Source organism: Erpetoichthys calabaricus, chromosome 8 (genome assembly GCF_900747795.2).
Source record: "Erpetoichthys calabaricus chromosome 8, fErpCal1.3, whole genome shotgun sequence".
NCBI classification, from domain to species: Eukaryota; Metazoa; Chordata; class Cladistia; order Polypteriformes; family Polypteridae; genus Erpetoichthys; species Erpetoichthys calabaricus.
Window position 1 is genome coordinate 145,227,762 of NC_041401.2, and position 23,691 is coordinate 145,251,452.

Consider the following 23,691-nt stretch of genomic DNA (forward strand, 5'->3'; position numbering starts at 1 on the left):
TGACAGTAAACTATTTCAACCATTCTATGATCTGCTTCTCACAACTGAGGGCACCGTGGCGGATGTTAGCAGACTTGCTGGCCAACCACAAGCGTTACCTGGTAGGTAACCACCCATACAATCAGATTGTGACACAGACTACGAATGCCATGAATATATATATATATATATATGTGTTTGTGTATATATATATATATATATATATATATATATATATATATATATATATATATATATATTTAAATTGTAATAAGGTAGAAGACTGAACACAGAAACAGGTTTAGGGCACAACTGTGGGCCCATATAATATAAAACAAAAAAAGAATAAATCTTTAAACAAAGATATACAAGACATCTTTTCAGATGTGAGTCCACTACAGAACTGATTTGCATTGTCCGGTCTACAATTTATAATGGCTGTCTGCAGGAAGGGACGGGTCCATGTGGGTGGACAACAGAATTGACATTAGCAGTGGAGTGGCCATTAGTCAGTGCCAACCCCTACTTCAGACGGGTAATTACCATCACCAGACCTCTTAAGTTACCTCCCAAACGCACACGTGTCACAATATATTTGCACATATATGAGTATAAATAAAATATATACACACAAGTATATATATTTCTAAATATATATGTCTTATAATGTGAAAAAGGAAAAACAACACATTCAAAGGGTTGGTGTTCCCAAAGAAAATGAATGGCAAAAGTCGTAAAACAAAGGCAAATTAAATTGTGCAGTTTGACACTGTTATCAAAGGTCCTGAAACAATAACAAAGGTGTGCTTTCTTTAGTTGCTGGTCCTAAGTGACAGCTGACAGCAGTGTCTTCAGGACTATGGGTCTTGGAGACAAATCAGAGAAGCTCTTCTGGGTCATTTTCTTTACAGCCAAGAGGAAAACAAACAAACTGCTAAGTGTTAGTGCAGCTCCCAAATCATTCCCTAGTGTTACCTATAAATTGCATGTATTTTACACTCAAGTCATTTTTCACAAAATACAAAGTATAAATTCTTAAACCACCCATTGAAGTTTTACATTATCTTTAAAGGCTTTTGGTCATGTGTAAGAGCTTAGGTAAGGAATGACACATGTTGTGTATTTTGTATCATCTTCCAAACAAAAATGTAAAAGCTACAGTTGAGTTTTTAAAAGAGGCCTTGCTTTGTGTTTTCTATGAAATAGTAAAAGAGTCTTATAAATAAATAAATATTAAGTTTATTTTTTCAAAATATTACTTAAACTGAATACTATATGATGTACCACTGTAAGAAGGCACACAGTTAGAAATGTAGGCATTTGACTTCTCAGAAGATCATTATACTAAAATGATTCACAACCAAAAGATGCTCATTAAATGTATATTGTTTGGTTGCAAAAAGGCTGACAGTTGTTCTGTTACTTAATCCATCTAGTCCACCAGGGTGGTTAATTGCAGTACAAAACCCTCATTCATTAACACTGAGTGATAGATGGGCAGGCATACCGAAGCAACTAAGTCACTTGCTGTTTCATTTCAGTCTCAGTTGTTTGTCTGCTTGACCATCCTAAATTTCACCCTATATTCAATTATGTCATACCAGTAACAGCGGACAGCACGATAACTTGCAGTGAATACACTTGACTTATATAGTTTTCAGACTCTTTCTCTGTACGTTTAGCATTCATTTGCTCAGCGGTTGATGCGCTTGCTGCTTCCTGAGCACTTCTTCTGTTATTTCATTGGCATCTAAAAACTGATTAAGTCAATGTTTGTGTTGCAATTACTTTAACTTTTCAATTCAACCTGCCTCAAGAATGATTTAAGATATGAAAAGGTAGGGGAATAGACGGTGAAAGTGGTAGGGAATGAGAACGGTGCCAGTACGAATGCACTGCACTGCCGCCCTGCTGGCCACTGCCGAGACCTCATTCTGCAATAAAATAAAATTAAATTAAAAAGAGGAATAAAAATCATCACCCTGAAAGCGAACAGTAGACATCACATAGTATATGTGTACCAAATTTAAGGTCAATAGGTCAAATGGTTTGCAAGCTACAGGTGATTTAAAATCGTGGACAGACAAACGAACAGCCACGGTGGCATATTATATATAAAGATTGTGGCAGCTGCTTACTCTCTTACAGTGCCAATGAACAATATCACCATTGTTAGCAATATCATATGCAAGAGTAATGCCAATTTATGTCATAACGTACTATTGTCCACTATTCTGGCATCTCTTTTATCATGACTTAGGAATTATTTTAGGGACAGTGGAAGTCATTTGCTATTGTGCCACCTGTGTAGCCCTATAGTGTCACATGGTTTCATTCAATCATCTCATAAAAACCTTCTTAGGTGAAGAAGCAGAAATGTCTAACTCACTCATATATAGACAAGAACTTAAGGGGGAGTCTAGAGCACTCCAGTAAAGGATGGACACAAGAGCAAGGTAGCAAGAAACTTGCCTATGCAGGTCAGGTAACCAGTAATCATTGTTGAATTGTATTACAGACTGAATTCAGTTTGTGCAAAATGTGCAGATTACTACTAGTCTGGTGGATGAGGTCCCTGAGGTCAGGTGCCTTAATGATCAAATAAAAGAAAAGCTCAGACCTTATTCAGATGATTTCAAAAAGGACAAAGTCAAAGCTTTCTCCCAGGCTAAAGCCATGAAAGAGAGAAACACACAGATAGCAAAATATTAACCAAAAAGAGCCTTGGAGCCGCAAAAATGTCAGAATAATTCAGACAGCAGAGTGACCAAGTGGAAAGACAAAGAGAATAAAACAATAAAACTGAGTGGGTCTATGCCTCCAGGTCCATTCAGTCTTCACAGCAAGTTTGTAGATGGAAGAATACAAAAAAAAAAATCCCTCTGCCGGGGAAGGTGATCTAGAGGGCTTCATGTATACTTTACGTCCCATTTAATGAAATGCTGTCTCATTTTCATTTTGGTTTTTTTTTTGCAGCTAGGATTTCCTGGGTTCAGTGGTATAGGTAATAAATTGTCAGCTTATAAGTTGAATAATTTTAAATAATTTTAAAATTTGGCATGAAATTCCCTCCAATTCTTCTTTATGCTCAAATGATGCCAATTGAAACACACTATAATATTTTTTGTTTTGTCCTGAGAAAATGTTCCGAGTCCGGGTGTAAACCAAATACTAAACTTTTAATAGGCTCTGGTTAAGTCTTCAAAAGGTGCTAATTTGATTTTTCTACTTTTTGCAACACATTTCAGATGGTTAATCAGTCAATTTCAATGCACATCAAGATGGACATTTAACATTCATGGACCATTTAAGAATTTCTGTATTGGAGTCATAATCAATGTGTAAATTATAAATAAGCCCATCATTGCAATTTTTGAGCCATGGAAAATATCTTTTGATTTGCATGTCAAGCAAAAGTTTATCTGTCCATATCAAAATGTTTTGTATATATTTAGAAACAGCAGCTCTATAAGCTTCTGCATGTTTATGCATGTATTTAGCAGTCGCAAAACTGATCACATTAGTATTTTTTGTGCATATTTAGCAGCTGCATCTCTTTTGCTGTCCGGATCTTTTGTACATATTTAGCTGCAGATTTTTTAAACTGATTTTTCTAATGTTGTCTGTATATATAGTACAGCACTTATGTTTTCCTGTTTTATTAGGGCAGTTTTGAGATAATTTGGTCACATTAGGAAATCAAGAGAATATAACTAACTACAATGTTTGGTGTAAACAATTTTGAGCTTGAATAGTAGTAATTGGTTTGTAAACATCAAAATGACCTCCACATAAAGCTCTTCTGAAGCCCAATCTTTTAACTGGCTGACTATTTACCCCAAATGTAGCAATATTACAGCATTTCGATAAACCTCAAATACACTTATAAAAAGTTTTGATGCAGCTAACAATAAGTGGCATTGTAGGTTGAGGGAGTTTGCACATCATTCATATACAGAACAATCGTATTTGTCACCATTTGTGTTATATGAAAAAACTTGTTTTCTCTTTCACTGTCTCACTACAAACTGGACAATTTGATGCTGGATTTCCAAACCTAATACTATACATTCGTAGAGTATTTACACAATAGTAGATAATAAAATAAACAATTCCAATCCGCTTTTACACATACTATATGGTGTGGAATTGGCAAGCTATCAATCAAATGGGATTGCACTGTAATTGATCAAACCCTTTATAAAACTTGAAAGAGGTGTTGTGTATGAAAATCATTTTTTTAGCAGAACTTTCCTCTTTCCATCCACTTCACAGCTCTTCCTGCACCGTACATGCCAATTCCATGTCTTTTTCCTGTCATAGACACCTCCCCTTCTTCATTTTTCAGTCCAAGCTATTGGTCAGTTCCTTAACACCACTCACTAGTTCTTCCAGAGACCTTCATTTGCATACACACTGCAAACAGGCCACTGAGTGGCTGCCCCTCTTTCTCTTTGGGCTTCTTTCAGTGCTGCACAGCAAGTTAGCATAATACACTCGATAGAGTATTATTATTGACAAATATTGATAAATAAAAAAAAGCAGGAGGCTGTTCATTTTCTTTTTCTATAATGTTGCCAAATTTCAATCAAAGCCTTTTTGAGATGTTGGGGTGTTTAGTTTTTCTATTGTTGGGTGGTGTTTATTCCTAAATATTGATATATGAAAATGTCCTTTCTTAGCAGATACTTAGTGTCCTAGATATACCATCCTGTGAAATTTCAGCTTTTTAACTAAACAGAAGGTGGGGTTTTTGTGGGTGAGTGAGTGAGTGAGTGAGTCATCTTTGCATGATATATACTTCATATTATGGATTATGGAATCGCTTAATGTGAAACCATAAAGTTGTAGTAATATTACACAAGTAACAACTATTAATGTAGGGGTGGGTGCTAATTTCTTAAATGGCAGGATAGTCACCCATTAAGCACTCTTATAAAGATTATACTGTATTAATTTTGTCTGTTGCCTCTAACAGGCAGCACTGTATGTTTTATTAGAAAGCCATCTGGAGTTCTCATATTCAGTTTACGTTTTATCAAGCACTGATGCTATTTAGTGGTGTTTATTGAACTTTGTTTCTTATACCTTGTGATGTTGGTCTTAAACAAATATTTATACCAATGACAAGGTCAATTACCTAGTCAAAACATTCTCTTCCCTTTCACTGCTATTGCTTTTTGATTAAATGTCTAACCAGTTTCTGTAAGGTGTTTTTTTGCTTGGTCACTCACCTTTCTTGAGAGTGAGTTTCTTTACATCAGAGTTATCAATCACAGATCTTGGAGGGGTGCAGTGGCTACAAGTTTTCCTGCCAGAAACTTTATTCCTTAGTAATCAACTACGGCTGCGAGTGGAACATACATGCCTTAATTGTAATTAACCGACTTTGATTCATTTTGTGCTTTAAGAATATGCTTGTACCTGTAAAGAGTTTTACCGTGTTTCATTTTAGCTTCATTATTTACCTTACAATACACAATGAAGTAGTGTTCACTTTAATATGTTCTATTCAAATGTAACTTAGTTGAATGATGCAATTTTGCTACAATGGACAGTGCTGTTGCCCCACAGGTTAGAGTACTCACATAGTTCTCATCATGTTGTCTACCTCTCATTTTGCCAGCCTTGACTAGATCTACAATACTCTGTTTCATTCTGTGTGTTCTTGCCCCATAAAAGACCATTTAAGAAGTTCTGTGTTTAATGTTGTTCATATCCTTGCAGTTATATATTTTAACTATCTTAACATTCATTTACATTTAACTTAAAAGGCTACATATCTTCTGAAATCTGAATGCTGTCCATGTACAAGTCAAGTAATATTACCGCTGCTAAATCATGTAGTTTTGTGTCATCTACTAGTTTACCTAATTTGTTAGTCATATTTTTATCTCAATTACATTTAAGAAGTAAAAATACCCTGTGGCTCCTTTAGAAATCCCCTGGAATTTAGTAATATTTGAAAAAAATACTTTATTGGTTTATATACATTGGATTCAGGTAGTATTTAGAGCCTTTCACTTTCTGCACTCTTTTATTGTATTGTAGGTTTAATTTTAAAATGATTCATTTGCCATTTCCTTATTCATATAAGTATACAAGGTCTTTGTTCTGACACTCCAAATTGTGGTTAGGTGCATCCTGTTTACTTTAATTAACCTTAAAATGTGTCCACAACTTTATTGGTGTCTACCTGTGGCAAAAATGAAATGAACATTGTGTAGAAAGGCACACACATGTGTATATATGTTCTCACAATTCACACTTCATGTCAGGGCAGAAAGCAAACCATCAATTCCAAGACAATCTCTGTAGATCTCCACGATAAAATGAAGTGAAGCACACTGTAGACCAGGGCAAAATTGTAAAACCATTTGTAAAGGTTTTAGTGTTCACAGTGGCCTTAATAATTATGAAATATAAGATGTTTTGAATCACCAGAACTCTTCCTAGAGTTGGCCGTCCAGCCAAACTGAGTAACCAGTCAAGAAGGGCCTTGGTCAGGGAGGTAAGCAAGAATCCAGTGGTCACTCTAGCAGACCTTCAGAAGTCCTGTGCTGAGATGGGAGAACCTATTGGAAGGACAACCATTTCAGCAGCACTGCATCAATGAGGTGTTTATTACAGAGAGGCAAGACTGAAGTCTCTCATGAGTGAAAACAGTTTAAGACTGAGTATGAGGAAAATGATTCTCTTCTCGGATTAGACAAAAAATAAACTCTTTGGGCAGAATTTCAAACACTATATCTGATGAAGACCAGGCACTGCTCATCACCTGCCTAATACCATCTCTACAATGAAGCATGGTGGTGGCAGCATCATGCTGTGGGTCTGCTCCTCAGTGGCAGTGACAGAGAGACCTGCCAGAATTCAGGGAAAGATGAATGCAGCAAAATGCAGAGAGGCCATTAAGGAGAACCAGCTCCAGAGTGTACTCAACTTCAGAATGGGGTGACGATTCTTCTTTCAGAGACCTAAAGCATACAGCCAAGGAAATGCTGGATTGCCTTCAGGACAAATCTCTGACTGTTCTTGGTTAGCCCAGCCAAAGCCCAGACTTAAATCCCATAAAACAACTGTTGAAAGACCTGAAGACAGCAATTTACAGGTACAACCTATCTAATCTAACAGAGCATGAGAGGATCTGTCAGGAAGAATGGGATTAACTGCCCAAATCCAGGTGTGCAAACCTTGTAGAGACTTGAAGCTGTCAAGGCTGCCAAAGGGGCTTCTACAAAGTACCAAATTCAGGGGCTGAATACTTACATGAATGAGAGATTTCAGTTTTTGATTTTTAATAAATTTGCAAACGTTTCTGAAAAAATATTTTCTCTTTGTCATTATAGGCTATTGAGTGTAGATTGATAGACAAAAAGGCAAATTTATCTGCTTAAAATTAACATATAACACAACAAAGTGTGCAAAAAGCAAAGGGCTCAGAATACTGTCTGAATCCAGTTTAAGTACTGCTTTAGTAAATGTTCGGTCTTAGCTGTTTATTTGCTTTAAGCTGTTTAAATCCCTATATCTCTTCAATATCTACAATTTCAAAATTTTTTGATTTTTTGTATAGAGCATAAAGTTTCTATTATATGAAAACAAAACATTGTAACACTATGCAATAAACAAATGAGAGTAGCATGGCAAGTACAATAGTATTGTACATTTTGAAAACAATCCCAAAAAAAGTGCCCAGCATTTAGCTCCCACACAAAGCAATTTTCTCTAAATGTATTTGATTAGATTTCTTCAAGTTTGAGATAGCATATGGTATTTCTTTCCCACTGTGCGGCACAAGTTGGATTGGGATTCTTACAGCTGAACAAAATAAGTCTTTGTGCAACTAGTGTGGTATTGGATGTTACAACCAATTTTTCACAGCACACTTTTAACCTATGTGGTATTACCAAAATGGTTTCAGTGTAGAATATTCTCAAAACATGTGACTCAGCAAAGTAGATGTTCAATGAAATCACACATAGGTTGAATCTTTCTCTGGGTATCATTTTGGATGGTTTTGGACAAGATGCTTGTGATAGATGTAAGCATTTTTTTGAAGTTGAAGTATGGCGTGCTTTCAGTGTAGAGAATGTATTTTATAAAATGCATTCCTCTTCTGAAATTTTAATGGAAGGGTCCCTTTTCCTTTGTTACCTAAGATCAGTAAAATTAAATTCCTTGAAAATATTATATGGAGGTGCTATCTGAATTTTCATCCACAATAGGCAGTATTATCTCAGGCATAGATATAGCAGAAAGTTGCTGGAAGTTGGGTCAGTTGCTTTTATTAATTTGTATTGGAAAAAAAAGTGTGAAGCTGAAAGATTAAGTTTGGAGCTTATTTGTTCAAAAGACAAAAATGCATTATCAATACAGTATAGACGTTTCCAAATATTGCAACAGGGAACATATTCCATAGTTTGAATACTATTTAGGTTGGCATGTTACCAGTGAAACATTCAGGCTCAATTTCTTGCCTGGTTACAGTAGCTAGTTGGTATGTGAAGATTAAAAAAATCAATGTACCAGAAAACAACAGAATACTTTTTAAAATATATTTTAATGATATGTGCTGTACCAGTAAGATGTGTAAAGGTCATATATGCCTTATTGTACTGGCTAGGTATGCCCTTCTTCATAGGATTGCAGTCAATATTCTGTACAATAGAAATAGCAAATACTGTTCACAGTAGCCCTTGCAGTAATTAGGGGATATGTTTGGAAGACAGGCCGGTCTTTGTGTACAATGTTTTCAGTGTTTAGCATTAGTGTCTCTAACCTTACCTCAAGATGTGTTGCTTTGTGATTTCCCAGTTACAGTATTTGTGTTTTCTGGAATCTCACTCAACCATTGTGCAGAAATTGAACTGCAGTTAACATGGTCACCAAATTGCCTTAAACAGAAGAACCCTGGATGTACTGTGCAGAATGTAGGGTAGAAACAACTAACTAAAACTTTCTTGTATAGAATAAAGTTCAGTATGTCAGAATGAATTCCAATGAACTTTTCTTGCAATGGATGGAACAACCAAAAACCTTTTTTTTTTCTCGCATTAGATGAAATATACTTCACCATACTTGATGGTAATATACAGGATGAGTGCCAACTTGTACTCTCCATATTGTTATTCTGTCCAAACTAAAAAAATTGCTCTGTAACATATATTTATAAAATTACCCCATTTATCAGTCTTAAAGGTAGATGTTGTTGTAAATTTTCTGCTGAGGTTTTTAAGTAAGAAAAAATAAAATTGTGAGGTAAGATACTTCTGCTTACTAAATCGCAGTCCAAGAGAGTGATAATGTGTTGCATGTGGATTAGCAGATGACAGAATTTCACTTTACACTGTACCTGTGACAATAACGATGGTTGCTGACCTGGGCAGTGCTGGTCTGGTTGTGGATATTTTGATGCCTGCACCCTATTTTAACCTTTTTATGTGGTGCATTTTATAACAGAATAAACCTCTGAGTTCCTGGCCTGAAATATACAGGCTGAAGGCAGTCCTTTTAAAAGAGATATAATGGTGCTCCTGCCTCTTGGGGTTCAATCCACAGGAAACAAGAAATGCATTATTTAAACACATATACACAATACATAAACTTTAAATAATAAACATAACCAAAATAATTAAATTATATAAAAACAATAAACGTATGAAAAATAACACTTCACAATTAATAGAAATGACAAAATAGAAAATTAGCGCAAGTCAAGGATCAAACCCTAGAGGTAATATAACAGGTGCAACTCGGTGAACAAATGGAGGAACCACTTCAACTGATAGGCAGGGAATCAATCTTACATACTGTAGCTGGGCTAAGAGAAGGTACAGATCTTGCTTTATGGCTTAGTTTATTTGTACTTTATTGTTGATAGTGTCCATTCCCCTGCAGTTCATTTTTTGTAAAGGCATAATGTGTGTTATCTTTTTGCATCTTTGTTGTTTTTATTGGTGCAAAGGGATACTTATAAGGGGGTGTTCTACCATTAAGCTCTGTTACTATTTGATGTGCCCCGAAAATTATAGAGAAATGAAAACTTGATAAATTAGATTAGATTGCAGATCCTGGAAGCATTATCTGTTACTTAGGTCGGTTACAAATGACAGAGCTTATTTTAAATAAAGAGTAGTGTTCAAAAATCTGTATATATAAAATACAAAATTGGCTGACTGATTCACTCGCCCACCTACTCACTCATGAACAAAAACACTCTTTTCTGTGTAGGTAAAAAGCTGAAGTTTGGTAAGATTGTACATTTAAGGCAGTAGGTATGGACATTTTGATATATCAATATTTAGGGGGTAAAAACAACCCCTATAATACAAAAACTAAGCATCCCAAAGAAATGCTTTGCCTGGTTTGATTGAAATTTGGTGACTTTATAGAAAAAAGAAAAACACCTGACCCATGTTTTTTTTTTTTTTTTATATATATATGTTGATAATAATGCAGTAGTGAGTAGGTTATCATTCTGAGGTTTACAAATTTATGGCACAGCACTAAAACTGTATGAAAAATAGTACTTCATGCAAATAAAGGTCGCTAGAAGAAGTGATGGGTGGGGCACACAAAAGCAGCACCAACCAATAGGGTGGATAGATGAGTAAAGAAGGGGAGGTGTCCTGGATAGGAAAAGGAGATTTAGATGATACGTGGCATGGAAAGTGAGTTGTGAAGCTGAATTAAGAATGTTTGGCAAAGCTCAAGTAAGACGTGGTTAGCAAGCATACTGTAAAGCTCAAGTCCAGGTGCCAAGTGTTGAGGTTGTGAATTTAAGTGTTGCTTCACTGGTAAAAAAAAAAAAAAAAAGGGACAGTGAGAGAAGTATACAATGAAGTGGGTCCTTGGGTCCAAGACAGGCCAGGACTCATGGCATCCTTTGGTAAGTTTAACACTAACACAGTTCAGTTAAAGGGTTCCCTCTTGCCATAACAGAGAGGGAGTTGATACTGTTTATAGTTCACAATATTTTATCTCTTTTTACCTTTTCTTTTAGATAGATAGATAGATAGATAGATAGATAGATAGATAGATAGATAGATAGATAGATAGATAGATAGATAGATAGATATATAGATAGATAGATAGATAGATAGATCGATCAACAAAATCTCAATAAAACCCAAGGATACTTTTTTGGAAAAGCAGTAACTGATCTTTGGCAGGAGTGTTTTACTCATGGGCAATTGTATATAGTATTTTCAAGGGTATGGAGGTACAGTGAACTAATAATATTAGCCCCTTGTTAAAAAGAATACAAATATTGTATAAAGAAAAGTACTTAGTTAGTTACATAGTACTCCTAATACATTTGATTTAAGTATGGCACTATAATCAAAGCTCATTGTCTTAGAAAATTTCCTACAGTAAGCTAGCAATGCTAGTTAAAAGAATAAAGTTGTAAAAGATATATGGTAAAATATTTTCATTTCATTTTTGCATAAGGTATTATACTTACAAAAAGGCTTTTGTACTTGCAGGCATTGATCTCATTTTTATACAAAACTTGTCTAACATGTTCACTTGTTATGTTTCATTATTTCAACACGTATTATGAATTGGAGACCAACAGGGGGAAGCATAGTCTAAATTAATGGTAAATTTCACATGGCAAGAATGTTACTCACTCTACAACTCTGGGGATTAAAAGGTTACTTAAAGCATTTTGTGCTTCTGAGTACTGGGTGATAAAATGCACGGAAACAGCATGTAGCTCATTGAATCAGGTACTATAAATTCTGTATGTCAGCTGTCATAGCAGAATTTACAGGACATTAATATAGTACAGCTTAGCTAAATAGTTTGTTTATAGATTTGTATCATTAAAATTAAGTTATTAACTTCAAACCGGTTAACATATTGTATATGCATACCACTAGTGCTTTCTCAGTTTTATTAAACTGGTTATGTCTCAAAAGAATAGAAAAATACAGATGTACTGGAGGATAGAAGAGATTATTGTTTTTGTGGTGTGTCTTCCATTTGATCGGATAGTATTATCATAGCACTATTTTCTGTACACCCCTAATTGGAGACATTCTGGAAAATATACTATATTACAATAAAAAATCTGAGGTGTTGCAGATGCTAATAAAATATATGAATTCAAGGGAGTAGCTGACATCCATTATTAATCAATTATATATTAAAATTTTCCTACATTTTCCAACAGTTAACATTATGAATGAGTGGTAATTAAGTCTGCCTGGCTATGTTCTCCAGGTTCTTGCTGATGGCGATAAAGACTCCCTAAAAGGGCAAGAAGAAGTTTGGGAAAAAGCCTTGTCTGTGGAAAGATTTGGAGATCTTATTTCTGAATCCTCCTCCCGAAATGCTGAGAATATGGGGGCGCAACTACAACGAGAAGGACTTTGAGTGTAGGTACAGCATTTAATACTTAATTTATTGTATGGTCTGCTATACTCACAAATGCATTATGAATTTACATCAGGAAGAATGATTTTTCCCTTTTACCTGTACAAAAATGTGGCCAACTGAATACAAAAGTGATTGGCAAATAAGGAAAATCAGTCAAGGATGCAGGCAGATTTGTTCTTTTCTGAATTACCTGGATAGGTACAGAAAATATTGTCAGTTCATGGCTTTAGATAAGGAGATTAATACAGTAAGTGCTTTAAGTGCACTCATATCCAAAATTACAAAAAGGAACTTCATCAATACTTTTTTGTGAAAATTTTAATTATAAAATTGAAGTTAAATTATTTCCAGTAAATCAACCTTTATGAATTCTTTATAATGCTAATAAATTATTTATTTCGATAATCACTTCTTCAGGCAGATTTTGATGAGGTGACTAACACTGGGTAGCTTAGCCCCTAAATTAGATGAGTCTTTATCGTTGGGTGAGAATTTATTTTTGAATATGTTCTGGCAACCCCCTGCATGCAGAATAATTCCAAGGAGGCCAAACGTTTAAAAGTGGTACATTGTTTAAATAAACCTATTCCAGTAAGATTTTCAAAGTACAATGGCTCATCTCATCTCATTCTCAAACCTGCTTAATCCAACTCAAGGTTACAGGGGGCTGGATCCTATTTAGACAGCATTAGGTGTAAGGCATTACCAGTCCATTGCAGGGCCCATTCATGTAGAGACCTCCTATGACTCTCACAAGTTCAATCACCAGTTATCCTAACTTGGACATGTCTGCGAATGTGGTAAGAAAACCAAAGTAACGAGAGGAAAATCTGTGCAGACGTGGAGAATGTGTAGACTTGATGCTGACTCTTTCTGCCCTCCTAAATTACTTTTTTTTCCTGTCTTCCAGGTGGGGTCTCACATACTATATATTGTACCTATAAAATAACAGCAAACACTTAATTTCTCTCCTTTCATCTCTTCCTCGCTCTTTGTTTCTTTTTCACTAATAAGACTTCTCTTCCCTCAGTGAGCATTCACCTCACACTATTCTTCTTCCTCAGCACCCAAACTGATGTTTAAGTGTTCTCCTGGGGTCATTCTTAACCTAGCCTAAAAAGCCACTAGAGCAAGTGGCATCGTTGGTTTTTCCAGATGACCTTAAAGCTGAAACTCCCTGCAAAAAAACTCTACTGTCCCAGAACCATTTAGCCATTGATAGCTGTATAAATAACATGACACTCAGGCTACTACTCAGGTGCCCTTTGCTTTAAAGTGAAAACTGTTTGCTTTCCTTAGTGACTAGGCATTACAGTACTGGCCTGTTTTCAGTGCTTACCATGTTTGCTTCTTGCATAATCAACCTGGCCCTGCAGTGTGTTGCACCCTTGGGTCATGAGAACTTAATTACAAGTGCCCCTGTGTGTCTCTCTCTCACTTCATACAGGTTCAGGAACCTCTACTATGTTTGCAGCCAACCTCACTTTTTTGATCACTTCTATAATGGCGGTCCAATTAGATTATATAATACAAATTCAAAGTTTACTGCCCTCTAGTAGCACATAAACTCCCCACACTGGTATATGTATTTGCTCTGTTCTTGCCACAGTAAATTCCTCTTCCTTCCTCTTTTGCAACCTTGTTGTGGGAGTGTATGATACCTTGTACCATCTTAGTGGTGTCCTAACCCCTGGTAACAGCCGATCAGTACTTGAGAAAATGAACTGACAGAAATTAGCTCCAAACTGGGGTGGGTTTTCAATCAATGTACACTGTTAGCCAGGTTTGTGTGCTTTTCAAAGCAGAATACAAACTGTTGCAATTTTTGAAGACCTCATTGGAAAATGCATCAAGACATCTCAGTATCGTGATGTTAGCAGCTGTGATAGATGGCCGGCACCTCAACCCGGCCGGGACTGCCACAATGTGGAAGGATGAGGGAAGGCAAACTCTTTGGGACACTACTTCCTCCAAGACGCTAGATGTCAGCTTCCCTGGACTGTAGCGGTGCCCTGGATTCCCGCAGGGCACTATCGGACATGTAGTTTAATACCACAACCCTGCTGGGTACCGTGGGTGCCACCAGGGGATGCTGCAAAAGAACCAGCGGAGTCACGTCTCACCCATAAATGTACTTCCGTGCAGAAGAAAAGTTGAGTTCTCCTTCTGACCTGGAAGTGCTAGCAAGTCATGTGAACGGAAGGACAGAAGCACTTCCGGGTCAAGGACTTATTTAAACGACTGCTGAAGACCCAGCAAGCGAGCCAGAGTCGGGAGGAGGTGGACAATGCTTGCTGGGAGGTGTGGAGGAAAACTAGAAAAGAATTGTGCTTGTTATCTGCCTGTTAAATTGTGGCTGTGGTGCTTAGGGCATTGTTTCAAGAAGAAAAAGTATTAAAATACTTCTTGGTGCTTTTAACCTGTGCCCTGAGTGTCTGTCTGTTGCGTTTACACGGGCAACAGCAACCCCTAGCATCTTACACAGCTTAAAACAATGATATATTCATTTAATTAAGGAACCTAGGTGATAAAATATTTTTTTAATTTTCAGTTAAAAATTTTACTAATATTCACTTTGGAAAAACAGAGCAACAAAGGACAGAAAAACAAATTGTGACAATGTTAGGCAAAACAGTGCTGACCTATAAGATCCATGAACCTGTAAAGTAATGTTACACTATATAATGGTAATTGGACTGCACAATTTTAACAGCACTGAAATGAAGATTATTAGATGCTGGAAGACTCACAATTTGAGAAATTGGCATATGGCTTTCCTTGGCTATATTGTTACTGACACTAGAAGAGATTGGGTAGAGGAAAGTCATGTGTCAAAGCCACCTTAGAACATGTCAGCTCTCAATCCAGTTAATTACATACAATGAACTAAGAAAGGGTACATAAGGAAAAGAATAGATTATGAGCAGAAGGCTTTGCATTGATTACATTAAATGTAAAGAACACCTAGATAAAAAATAGGATCTCAGCAACCCTCATCACATTCTTATTTTAGTGTAGCTAAAACCTCTAGCATTCAAACTTTATGGTTTGGTCATCGATCATCACAATTTCTGGCTGTTTTGCAGCAATGAAATGCATGAAGCATTGATTAGTTGGCAAAAAATGAAAGTGGATTTAATGGCTGAAAGTTAACACAACTATACTGTAGATAAAGGATCTGTTAGAGAGTATAAGTATTCACTTCTTGACTTTTTAACATTTCACTGTGGCAGAATGAGACCATCTTAATGTATTTAATTCAGATTTTTATTGTTGATCAGTACAAAACATACAATATCAAAGTTAAACCAAATTCTGTCTTTCTCTTCTTCTATATTATTATTATTATTATTATTATTATTATCAAAGTGGAAGACATTTTATCTTCGGATAGGAGAAAGTCAGAAAACATACAGCCAATGACACACTGGAGTGGTTCGGGCAAAACCAAGCTGAATTTTCCATATCTTTTATTGTGGTGGCAAAAAAAAACATTTAATTATTTTCAAAAAGCTTTATTGCCTATATTTTTTTCTAAAATGCAGACTGATATGTCTACATGGATTAGTCTGATATACCCTTTAAGCTGATGTATGCTATTATGGCAGGACTTTAGACTTCCCAATCAAAAAGTGAATAGCAGTTTGAGGTTGAACAGGTAGGTCTTTGTGCATACCAACCACGCAGAGTAGAAATAATGGTCACAGAGATTATTTCTGAATCCTACGGAATGTAATAAGTTAAATGTAAACACTGAAAGTTCATATTTTGGTTACTATTTGTATCCATCCATCCATTATTCAAAACAGCTTAATCCAGTTAAGCATTTCAGTGGGTTAGAACACATCTCCCAAGGCTGGGACGAGCTTTGGACAGGGCCAGTCCATTTTTGAGCACACCCACACTCAGATTCACTCAGGGCTAGTTTAGAAATGCCAGTTAACTTAATATAGGATGTAGGAGGTAAAAGTAGCTGGAGAAAAACCTGTGCAGATTCAAGGAGAACATGTATAGTCCATATAAATTGATAATTGGCTCAGGATTCAAACTCACAACTCTGAAACTGCTATAAAGTAATGTTTGCTGTTTGTTTGCTGCTGGTGTATGTAGTGCAGATAATTATACAGTATCATATATTACAATTTGTACTGATGTTTGTGATTTACTTTTTGTTGTCCGTGTCTGTAACACCAAGATAACTCCTAGCAACTGTGACCTGGCAATAAACTTCAAGATCTAATTCAAAATGATGGCTGACATCTAGATAGCTTAAGCCATTTTATTACAGCAATTATTCAACTATTTCAAGTTCATATTCAAGTTAATTTTTACTGTCATTCTGCACTTATTCAAATCTTAAAAACAATTAAATGTTCTTCCATGGCTATAGTGCACAATACACTTAAAATATGACAGGGGTAGTATAGAGAACTGTGATAGAAGACAAATGCAACTTGTATACTTATTGATGGGGGATGATGGTATTAAATGCTGCACGGCATTCTGACATATGCGTCAGAGACAGATGTACTGCAGTGTTTAGGTTAAATTTCATTGTTTAAAACATTTATACATTCATCTGCTATCTGATGTATATTCTTGTAAATACAGGTGTATATATATATATATATATATATATATATATATATATATAATATATAATATATAATATATAATATATATTAAAGGTTCAGATTTGAACAAAAGCTGTTTTGTAGCAAGCAACATTATTCTGCAAGTACTCCCAGCTGACTCTGCCTCATTCCGTTTGTAACTGGTGCATATTCTGAATTTCTTTCTGCCAGAAAATTTTTAATACTCTTGGTTAGATCAGAGTTCTAAAAGTAGGTCATCTGTGTCATAGTAAGTTTTTTCCTTGTCTACCCAATGGCTTATTTAAAGTCTCGAATCACTGATCTCAGTAGTAGTAAAACTTTCTGTAGTGATATCAATGAAGAGGCAGTAATTTCTGTGGTCACATAGTAGAGATCCTGTTTGTGGTAATAGGAGTACTGAGGTAAGGTCTAAAAGGAGTAAACATTTGGGGAAAAAAAATCTTCTTAAATAGATGTTTGTGTTATAATAAGGTAAGGCGGCCTAATTGTGTAATTTCTAATTGACTTTGTGATATCTGCGGAAAACCCATTCACATACAAGCAGTTTACATTTTATCATTTTTGATATTTTCTTGATTTTGCCTTTTTATTATAGCAGGTAAAATACTGTAATTTTGATCACTTTGCACAAATACAACTACACTTATTAAATGGAAACATTATTCTTCATTTTCTCCTCTCTTTTTTAAAGATCATCGCCACACTTCTCATCACACCCACCATCCCCTGTCAACCCATCTTCCTCCAACCTTGAGATTTCGAAAGCGAATGTTTCACTTTGACAGGCGTAAGAAAAAGAAACGGAAGAAAAAAAAGACTTCAGTTCCACCCTCTGATGTTACACCCACCATCCAAGAAGTAGATGAAGAGGAGGCAGAGTCAGAGGTAGATGGGCAGGGTCGAGGGATTGATCCCAGCCCAGAACTCACAGAGAAACCAAAGGTAAATGTGAATTCTGAAGAACAGACAATTTAATATAAAAATAGGTTAATGGTCTCATTTGTCACTTAGAATTAATGATTAACTACTCTGTAGTTATAATACTGAATTGGATTTCAGATTGTTGTAAGTTTCCTTTGTCACTTTAACTTTAACATTCCCAGCTAGAGAAAGGTATTAATTAATTAAAGCTTGTTTCCATTAATACAAGATAAATAACTGAATTAATGAATAGTAATTTTCTAGAATTCAGATCATTCCTTTTAGGAATGCCATGGAGAAAAATCTGATCCTGTTAACAGTTGCTGGTAAACCATGATTTCATTCTGCACAGCAGCAGCAGCAGTAGTAGTAGTAGTAGTAGTAGTAGATAGTTTTGTTGTACAGAGTCAAATTGTTACTTGTATATCTGATCAACATGCAATATGTCACACCTCTCCAACCCCATGAAAAATTATTAAAATACATAATCTCATTGCATTTAGAGAGAGAGAAGTTGGGAGCATACTCTGATAGCATTTAGGAGAAAGCAAATCAGCTTCCACAGTACATAGGTGGTGCTTTATTTTGATGTATCCCTTACCGCTGTTTCCACTTGTTCACTAATATACCCATTTCCTAAATCCTTGTGGTAGAGAAACAGTGTGTTCTTTATGTGCATCCAAGGATACACAAATAGCCACATGCAGTAAATTAATTTAACACCACCAAGTAACTAAATATTCTACATGCCAAAGATGTGTGTGCTAAGAATACTGGTTACTAAAAGTATTGTTAAAACTTAAATTCATTCTCTCTTTTTTAAAAGATGCCATATATCTCGGTATCTTTTCAATTGGTTGGATTTATGTAACTTTATAAATTGCACACGTTTATTATTCATAAATAAAGACAGTTCCAAAACACCACACAATGCACAAAGCAATAATCACCCCAAATAAGTCCTTTCTTAGTCCTTGGCCGCCTCTATTCTCCTTCTGGGAGCTTCGTCCTACTCCCACTCCCGACTCTGGCTCCAAGACTGTAGGAAGACGGCGACTTTTATCCCTGCCCGGATGTGCTCCAGGTGTCTGATGACGTCCATCTGGCAGCACTTCCTGGTGTGGCGGAAGTGCTGCCCTTTGCACCGGAAGCACTCCAGGTGTCCCTGGTAGGTACCTCCGCCATCTTGCCGAGTGTGGCGGAAGTAACTATTTCCAAGTCCTACGAGGCTTGAGGCGCCCCATGGCGGTGGCCACGGGTCCCAACAGGCCAGAAGTTCTTTGTTCTTCTCCCGTGGTCCTCTCCTGCTCCAGGGTGGTTGCCCCCTCGTGGCCCGGAAGCTATTCCTGCCACCTTCCGGTCCTTTTAGGCATCCCGGCCAGGTAATGACCCTGGCAATCTGCCATAATACATAATTGTAAATTACTGTCACAACTGATTACTGATTAAAGGAAGTTGTATAGATTGAGCTGCTAATAAACAGAATCATACAATCTGTCTACAGTATTGATTATAGTTTTGTTGCATAGAGAAAGATCCATCCATCATCCAGCCCGCTGAATCCGAACACAGGGTCACGGGGGTCTGCTGGAGCCCATCCCAGCCAACACAGGGCACAAGGCAGGAACCAATCCTGGGCAGGGTGCCAACCCACCGCAGGCATAGAGAAAGATAATTTCTCAATTAGTCAACAGCATAAAAATATCATTGTATTTTTCCCATTCGGTTTTTTTATTCCTTTTACACCCCTGCTATTGGGTTGAGGTTGTTTGGGTTTCATAACAGCTGTGAATCTTACTAACTACAGCACTGTAAGATGAAAGATCGCTAAGCAGTAGAATGGTTGTGTTACCAAACAGTAATCCCCATTTCATTATTGAAGATGAAAAAAAGACAGAAAATAAAAAGTACTTCCAGTTTCTAAACAAGTTGGCACCATCTGATGCAAAACGAAGATAAGACTTGGATAAGTTGCTTTGCCCTTCTCCAATACAGGTTCCCTATTAATTGCCTACTTCTAGTAGCCTTGCAGTATCTATAGCGGCATCCAGAAAGGGGTGTGGCTTCATGGCAAAAGCAGGAACTGGGTCACTCATCATCTGGCCATTGAGCTTCTAAACTGCGAATGGAAAAGGAAATGGAGTTAGTGAAAGTGCCCCCTCTCTACTCAAGGTGATATTGTCTACCTTACCAGAGCCCTGAAGATATCTCCGAGGCGTGTGTGCTTGACAATGCATATAAACACTTCACTTTCAACATATCAAACACTATCCTTTGTACTTTACCTGTCCCCTACTAAACCTTTTGCCAACTTTCAGATAGGAGGCATTCCTGATTTATGATTTATTAAAAATATAAAATTTTGTGAGGAAAAGTGCAATATTAATAACTTAGAATTTATTATGATAGTACCATGTGGGTATACAAAATAATTAGATTAGTTATTTCATATTTCAGTAGAAGTAGTTGATTTGGACCTCTTTTGCTGTTTTTGCTGACTGTTTATCTTCTGCTCATGTCCATGTGAATTTTCTAGATGCATTTTTACTTTCTCTCACATTCTAAAGGTTAATTGATTTCTTTAAACTGACCCATTATGAGTTTTTGTGAATGTTTGTATGATGTGAGTCCTTCAATGCACCTGCGTTCTGTTCAAGGTTGGATCTTTGCCATCTAGTGCTATTGAGCTATGATGGATTAAGCAGGTTCTAAAAATGAATGAATGGATAAGAAAATGAAAAAATGTTCTGTTCATGTAAATACAATTTCCAGGAGCACAAACCAAGTACACATGTGGACAGGGGAATGGAATTGTATTTCAGCACAGATTTAAAACGATAGTTTTGAGTATTTAACCTTTGCAATAACATGCATTTCTGTGAAAGAAATTAGCTTTGCAATGTGTGTCTCATGGCTTGTATATTGCACAGTTCAGCATTGGCAATGAAGACGATTTTGTCCAAGCTCCGGCCCTTGAGACCTTCCACCTGGAGAATGAGTCCACTCCTTCTGCTGAGTTTCCTGTAACTGCCAGCACTCATAAGGATGAATTTGACATTTTTGAAAGAAGTGAAGATTTGAGCCGGTATGTAAATAAAATAAATAAATAAAAAGACTGTTCATATTTTTGGTTGCTGTTTTCCCAATGTGCAGTATACTATGAGGTGTAAACAACAAAGGTTCCCTTGAGCCATTCAATAACCCAGATAATGAAAAGAAGATTAAAGAAGTACTAAAAAGGCAAGTTTACTATAAAAAAAAGCAATCAAGGGAGGGATGACACAAGCACCCATAATAAACAAGGAAAACATTTACCTTTTATCCCTTTGGGACTGGCAACGAAACACTGATACCTCTTTATACCTCTTTGGTTTGAATAGGGGACTTTAACACCTAAAAGTGCTAAAGTGCTCTCTCTCTGACACACTAACATGGAGTATGTTCAGCAAACTAATCACTCATCAAAAGTGTGTCAAGAAACATTCCTTTATGCCAACAGCAATAGGCCTAACATAATACCTACCTGTGACTGGGACTGTCAAATCAGAAGTTTTTCTATCTTTTCAATTTTTTTTTCCATATTAGTCATTCTCTTGTATGTTCAGTCCATAGTGTCTATCTATCTATCTATCTATCTATCTATCTATCTATCTATCTATCTATCTATCTATCTATCTATGAATGATACAATGAATCATTAATTATCTATCTATCTTTTCATTTCATAAGCTTCTGTAAAAGGCCAAATTTCCCCCAGGGGAAAGTAAGCACTCATTTTCTTCACTTTCCATACTCTCTCTCTCTCTCTCTCTCTCTCTCTCTCTCTCTATGTTCTTTCCCACCAGTTGAGCCCTTGCTTCTGAAGGCTGGAGCTGGGGTGTCTGTATACCTCCATCCTGAGATCATCTCCCACAGGGTCTTAAAGGCTGCACAGAAGCAATGTGGTCATTTGCCTAGAATTTGTTTTGTGGGATGCAGATGGTTATGTACTTCTGAGCCCCAACTAAAATATAAAGAGGCTGCAACAACCCCATATACCCTGTCCTCTAAACTGATAAACCAGGGTCCATACATTACATTTTGGTCATCTGTGTTGCAGATTCAACAGATTTTGGGATCTCAAACAGTTTCCCACTAGTTTTCATCAAATTTTTACTCTAAAAATAATTCCTGAGCTCTCACTATCACTGATGGTGGTATTCTAATCTCAGTTCTGACAATGATAATTCTATACTGCTGCAGTCTGTTTTTCATCTGATATCTTAACCATGTAGAGACGTGCATCTACCCAGGAGCACAATGGTTCTATTTAGATTGCTACTGCCCTCTCTTTACAGAAGGTTGCTTTTTATTGTGATCTCTGTCTAAAACTGAAAAGTAGATTAGGAAAGTATGCAACACATTCTCTCATGTAAAACTCAATGGAAAAATGGTGACCTAGATATCTCTTCTATCCTCCCACATTGCTAAAGATGTGCTTGTTAGGGTGATTGCCAATTGCAAGTTGACCCAGTAGATGTAGATGTGCGTGAGCTGGTCATCTCTTGTCTCACTTTACATCTCATCTTTGTTTGGATGCTATTTAAGGAAAAAAGAAGCAATTAAGAAGACATTGAGCCTTGAAAAATAAGGCAATTAAAGTGAAGGGAAATTAAGTCAATTTACAGCAGAAATTGGTTTCTGATTAAGAAAGCTGCAGGTAGGAAAACCTGCAGCCACTGTGGCTCTCCAGGACTGTATTTGAACAGTATTGATGGAAACCATGTGCCTGCTCAAGCTGAAATAGTGTCAAGACAAATATGAAAATAATGAATGTGACTGCAGGGTAGTCCTATCATGCACAAATGTTGTTTTCTATGTCCCATTACATTTGCTGGGCGGCACGGTGGCGCAGTGGGTAGCGCTGCTGCCTCGCAGTTGGGAGATCTGGGGACCTGGGTTCGCTTCCCGGGTCCTCCCTGCGTGGAGTCTGCATGTTCTCCCCGTGTCTGCGTGGGTTTCCTCCGGGCGCTCCGGTTTCCTCCCACAGTCCAAAGACATGCAGGTTAGGTGGATTGGCGATTCTAAATTGGCCCTAGTGTGTGCTTGGTGTGTGGGTGTGTTTGTGTGTGTCCTGCGGTGGGTTGGCACCCTGCCCGGGATTGGTTCCTGCCTTGTGCCCTGTGTTGGCTGGGATTGGCTCCAGCGGACCCCCGTGACCCTGTGTTCGGATTCAGCGGGTTGGAAAATGGATGGATGGATTACATTTGCTTTGTATGACTTTGTGTGAGATCATATTTCATTAAAATGTAAATATTCAATAAGCTGACAAAGTGTGTAGGTTAACCTTGGTGCTACATCTTCAACTACTGTAGACTGCTGCAAATTTGTCTACGTTATCTTCATGTATCAGACTAAATACTAAAGAACTATATTAATTTTCAGGAGTATATTTCTGGGTGGCATGGTGGCGCAGTCGGTAGAGCTGCTGCCTCGCAGTTAGGAGACCTGGGTTCACTTCCTGGGTCCTCCCTGCGTGGAGTTTGCATGTTCTCCCCGTGTCTGCATGGTTTCCTCCGGGTACTCCGGTTTCCTCCCACAGTCCAAAGACATGCAGGTTAGGTGTATTGGCGATCCTAAATTGTCTCTAGTGTGTGCCCTGTGGTGGGCTGGTGCCCTGCCTGGGATTTGTTTCCTGCCTTGCGCACTGTGCTGGCTGAGATTGCCTCCAGCAGACCCCCATGACCCTGTAGTTAAGATATAGCGGGTTGGATAATGGATGGAGTATATTTCTGCTTTGCAAAATGAT

The 23,691-nt window shown here is 37.0% G+C and overlaps 1 protein-coding gene across 1 annotated transcript in view; it reads left to right on the forward strand.

The window, feature by feature from the left end:
* Positions 1 to 23,691, forward strand: part of LOC114656143 (anion exchange protein 3) — a 313,389-nt gene that overhangs the window by 134,858 nt on the left and 154,840 nt on the right. The window contains 4 exon segments of the mRNA XM_028807571.2: positions 12,211 to 12,333; positions 12,335 to 12,365; positions 17,674 to 17,924; positions 20,834 to 20,988. Of these exon segments, the coding sequence (XP_028663404.2) occupies positions 12,211 to 12,333; positions 12,335 to 12,365; positions 17,674 to 17,924; positions 20,834 to 20,988 (560 nt within the window).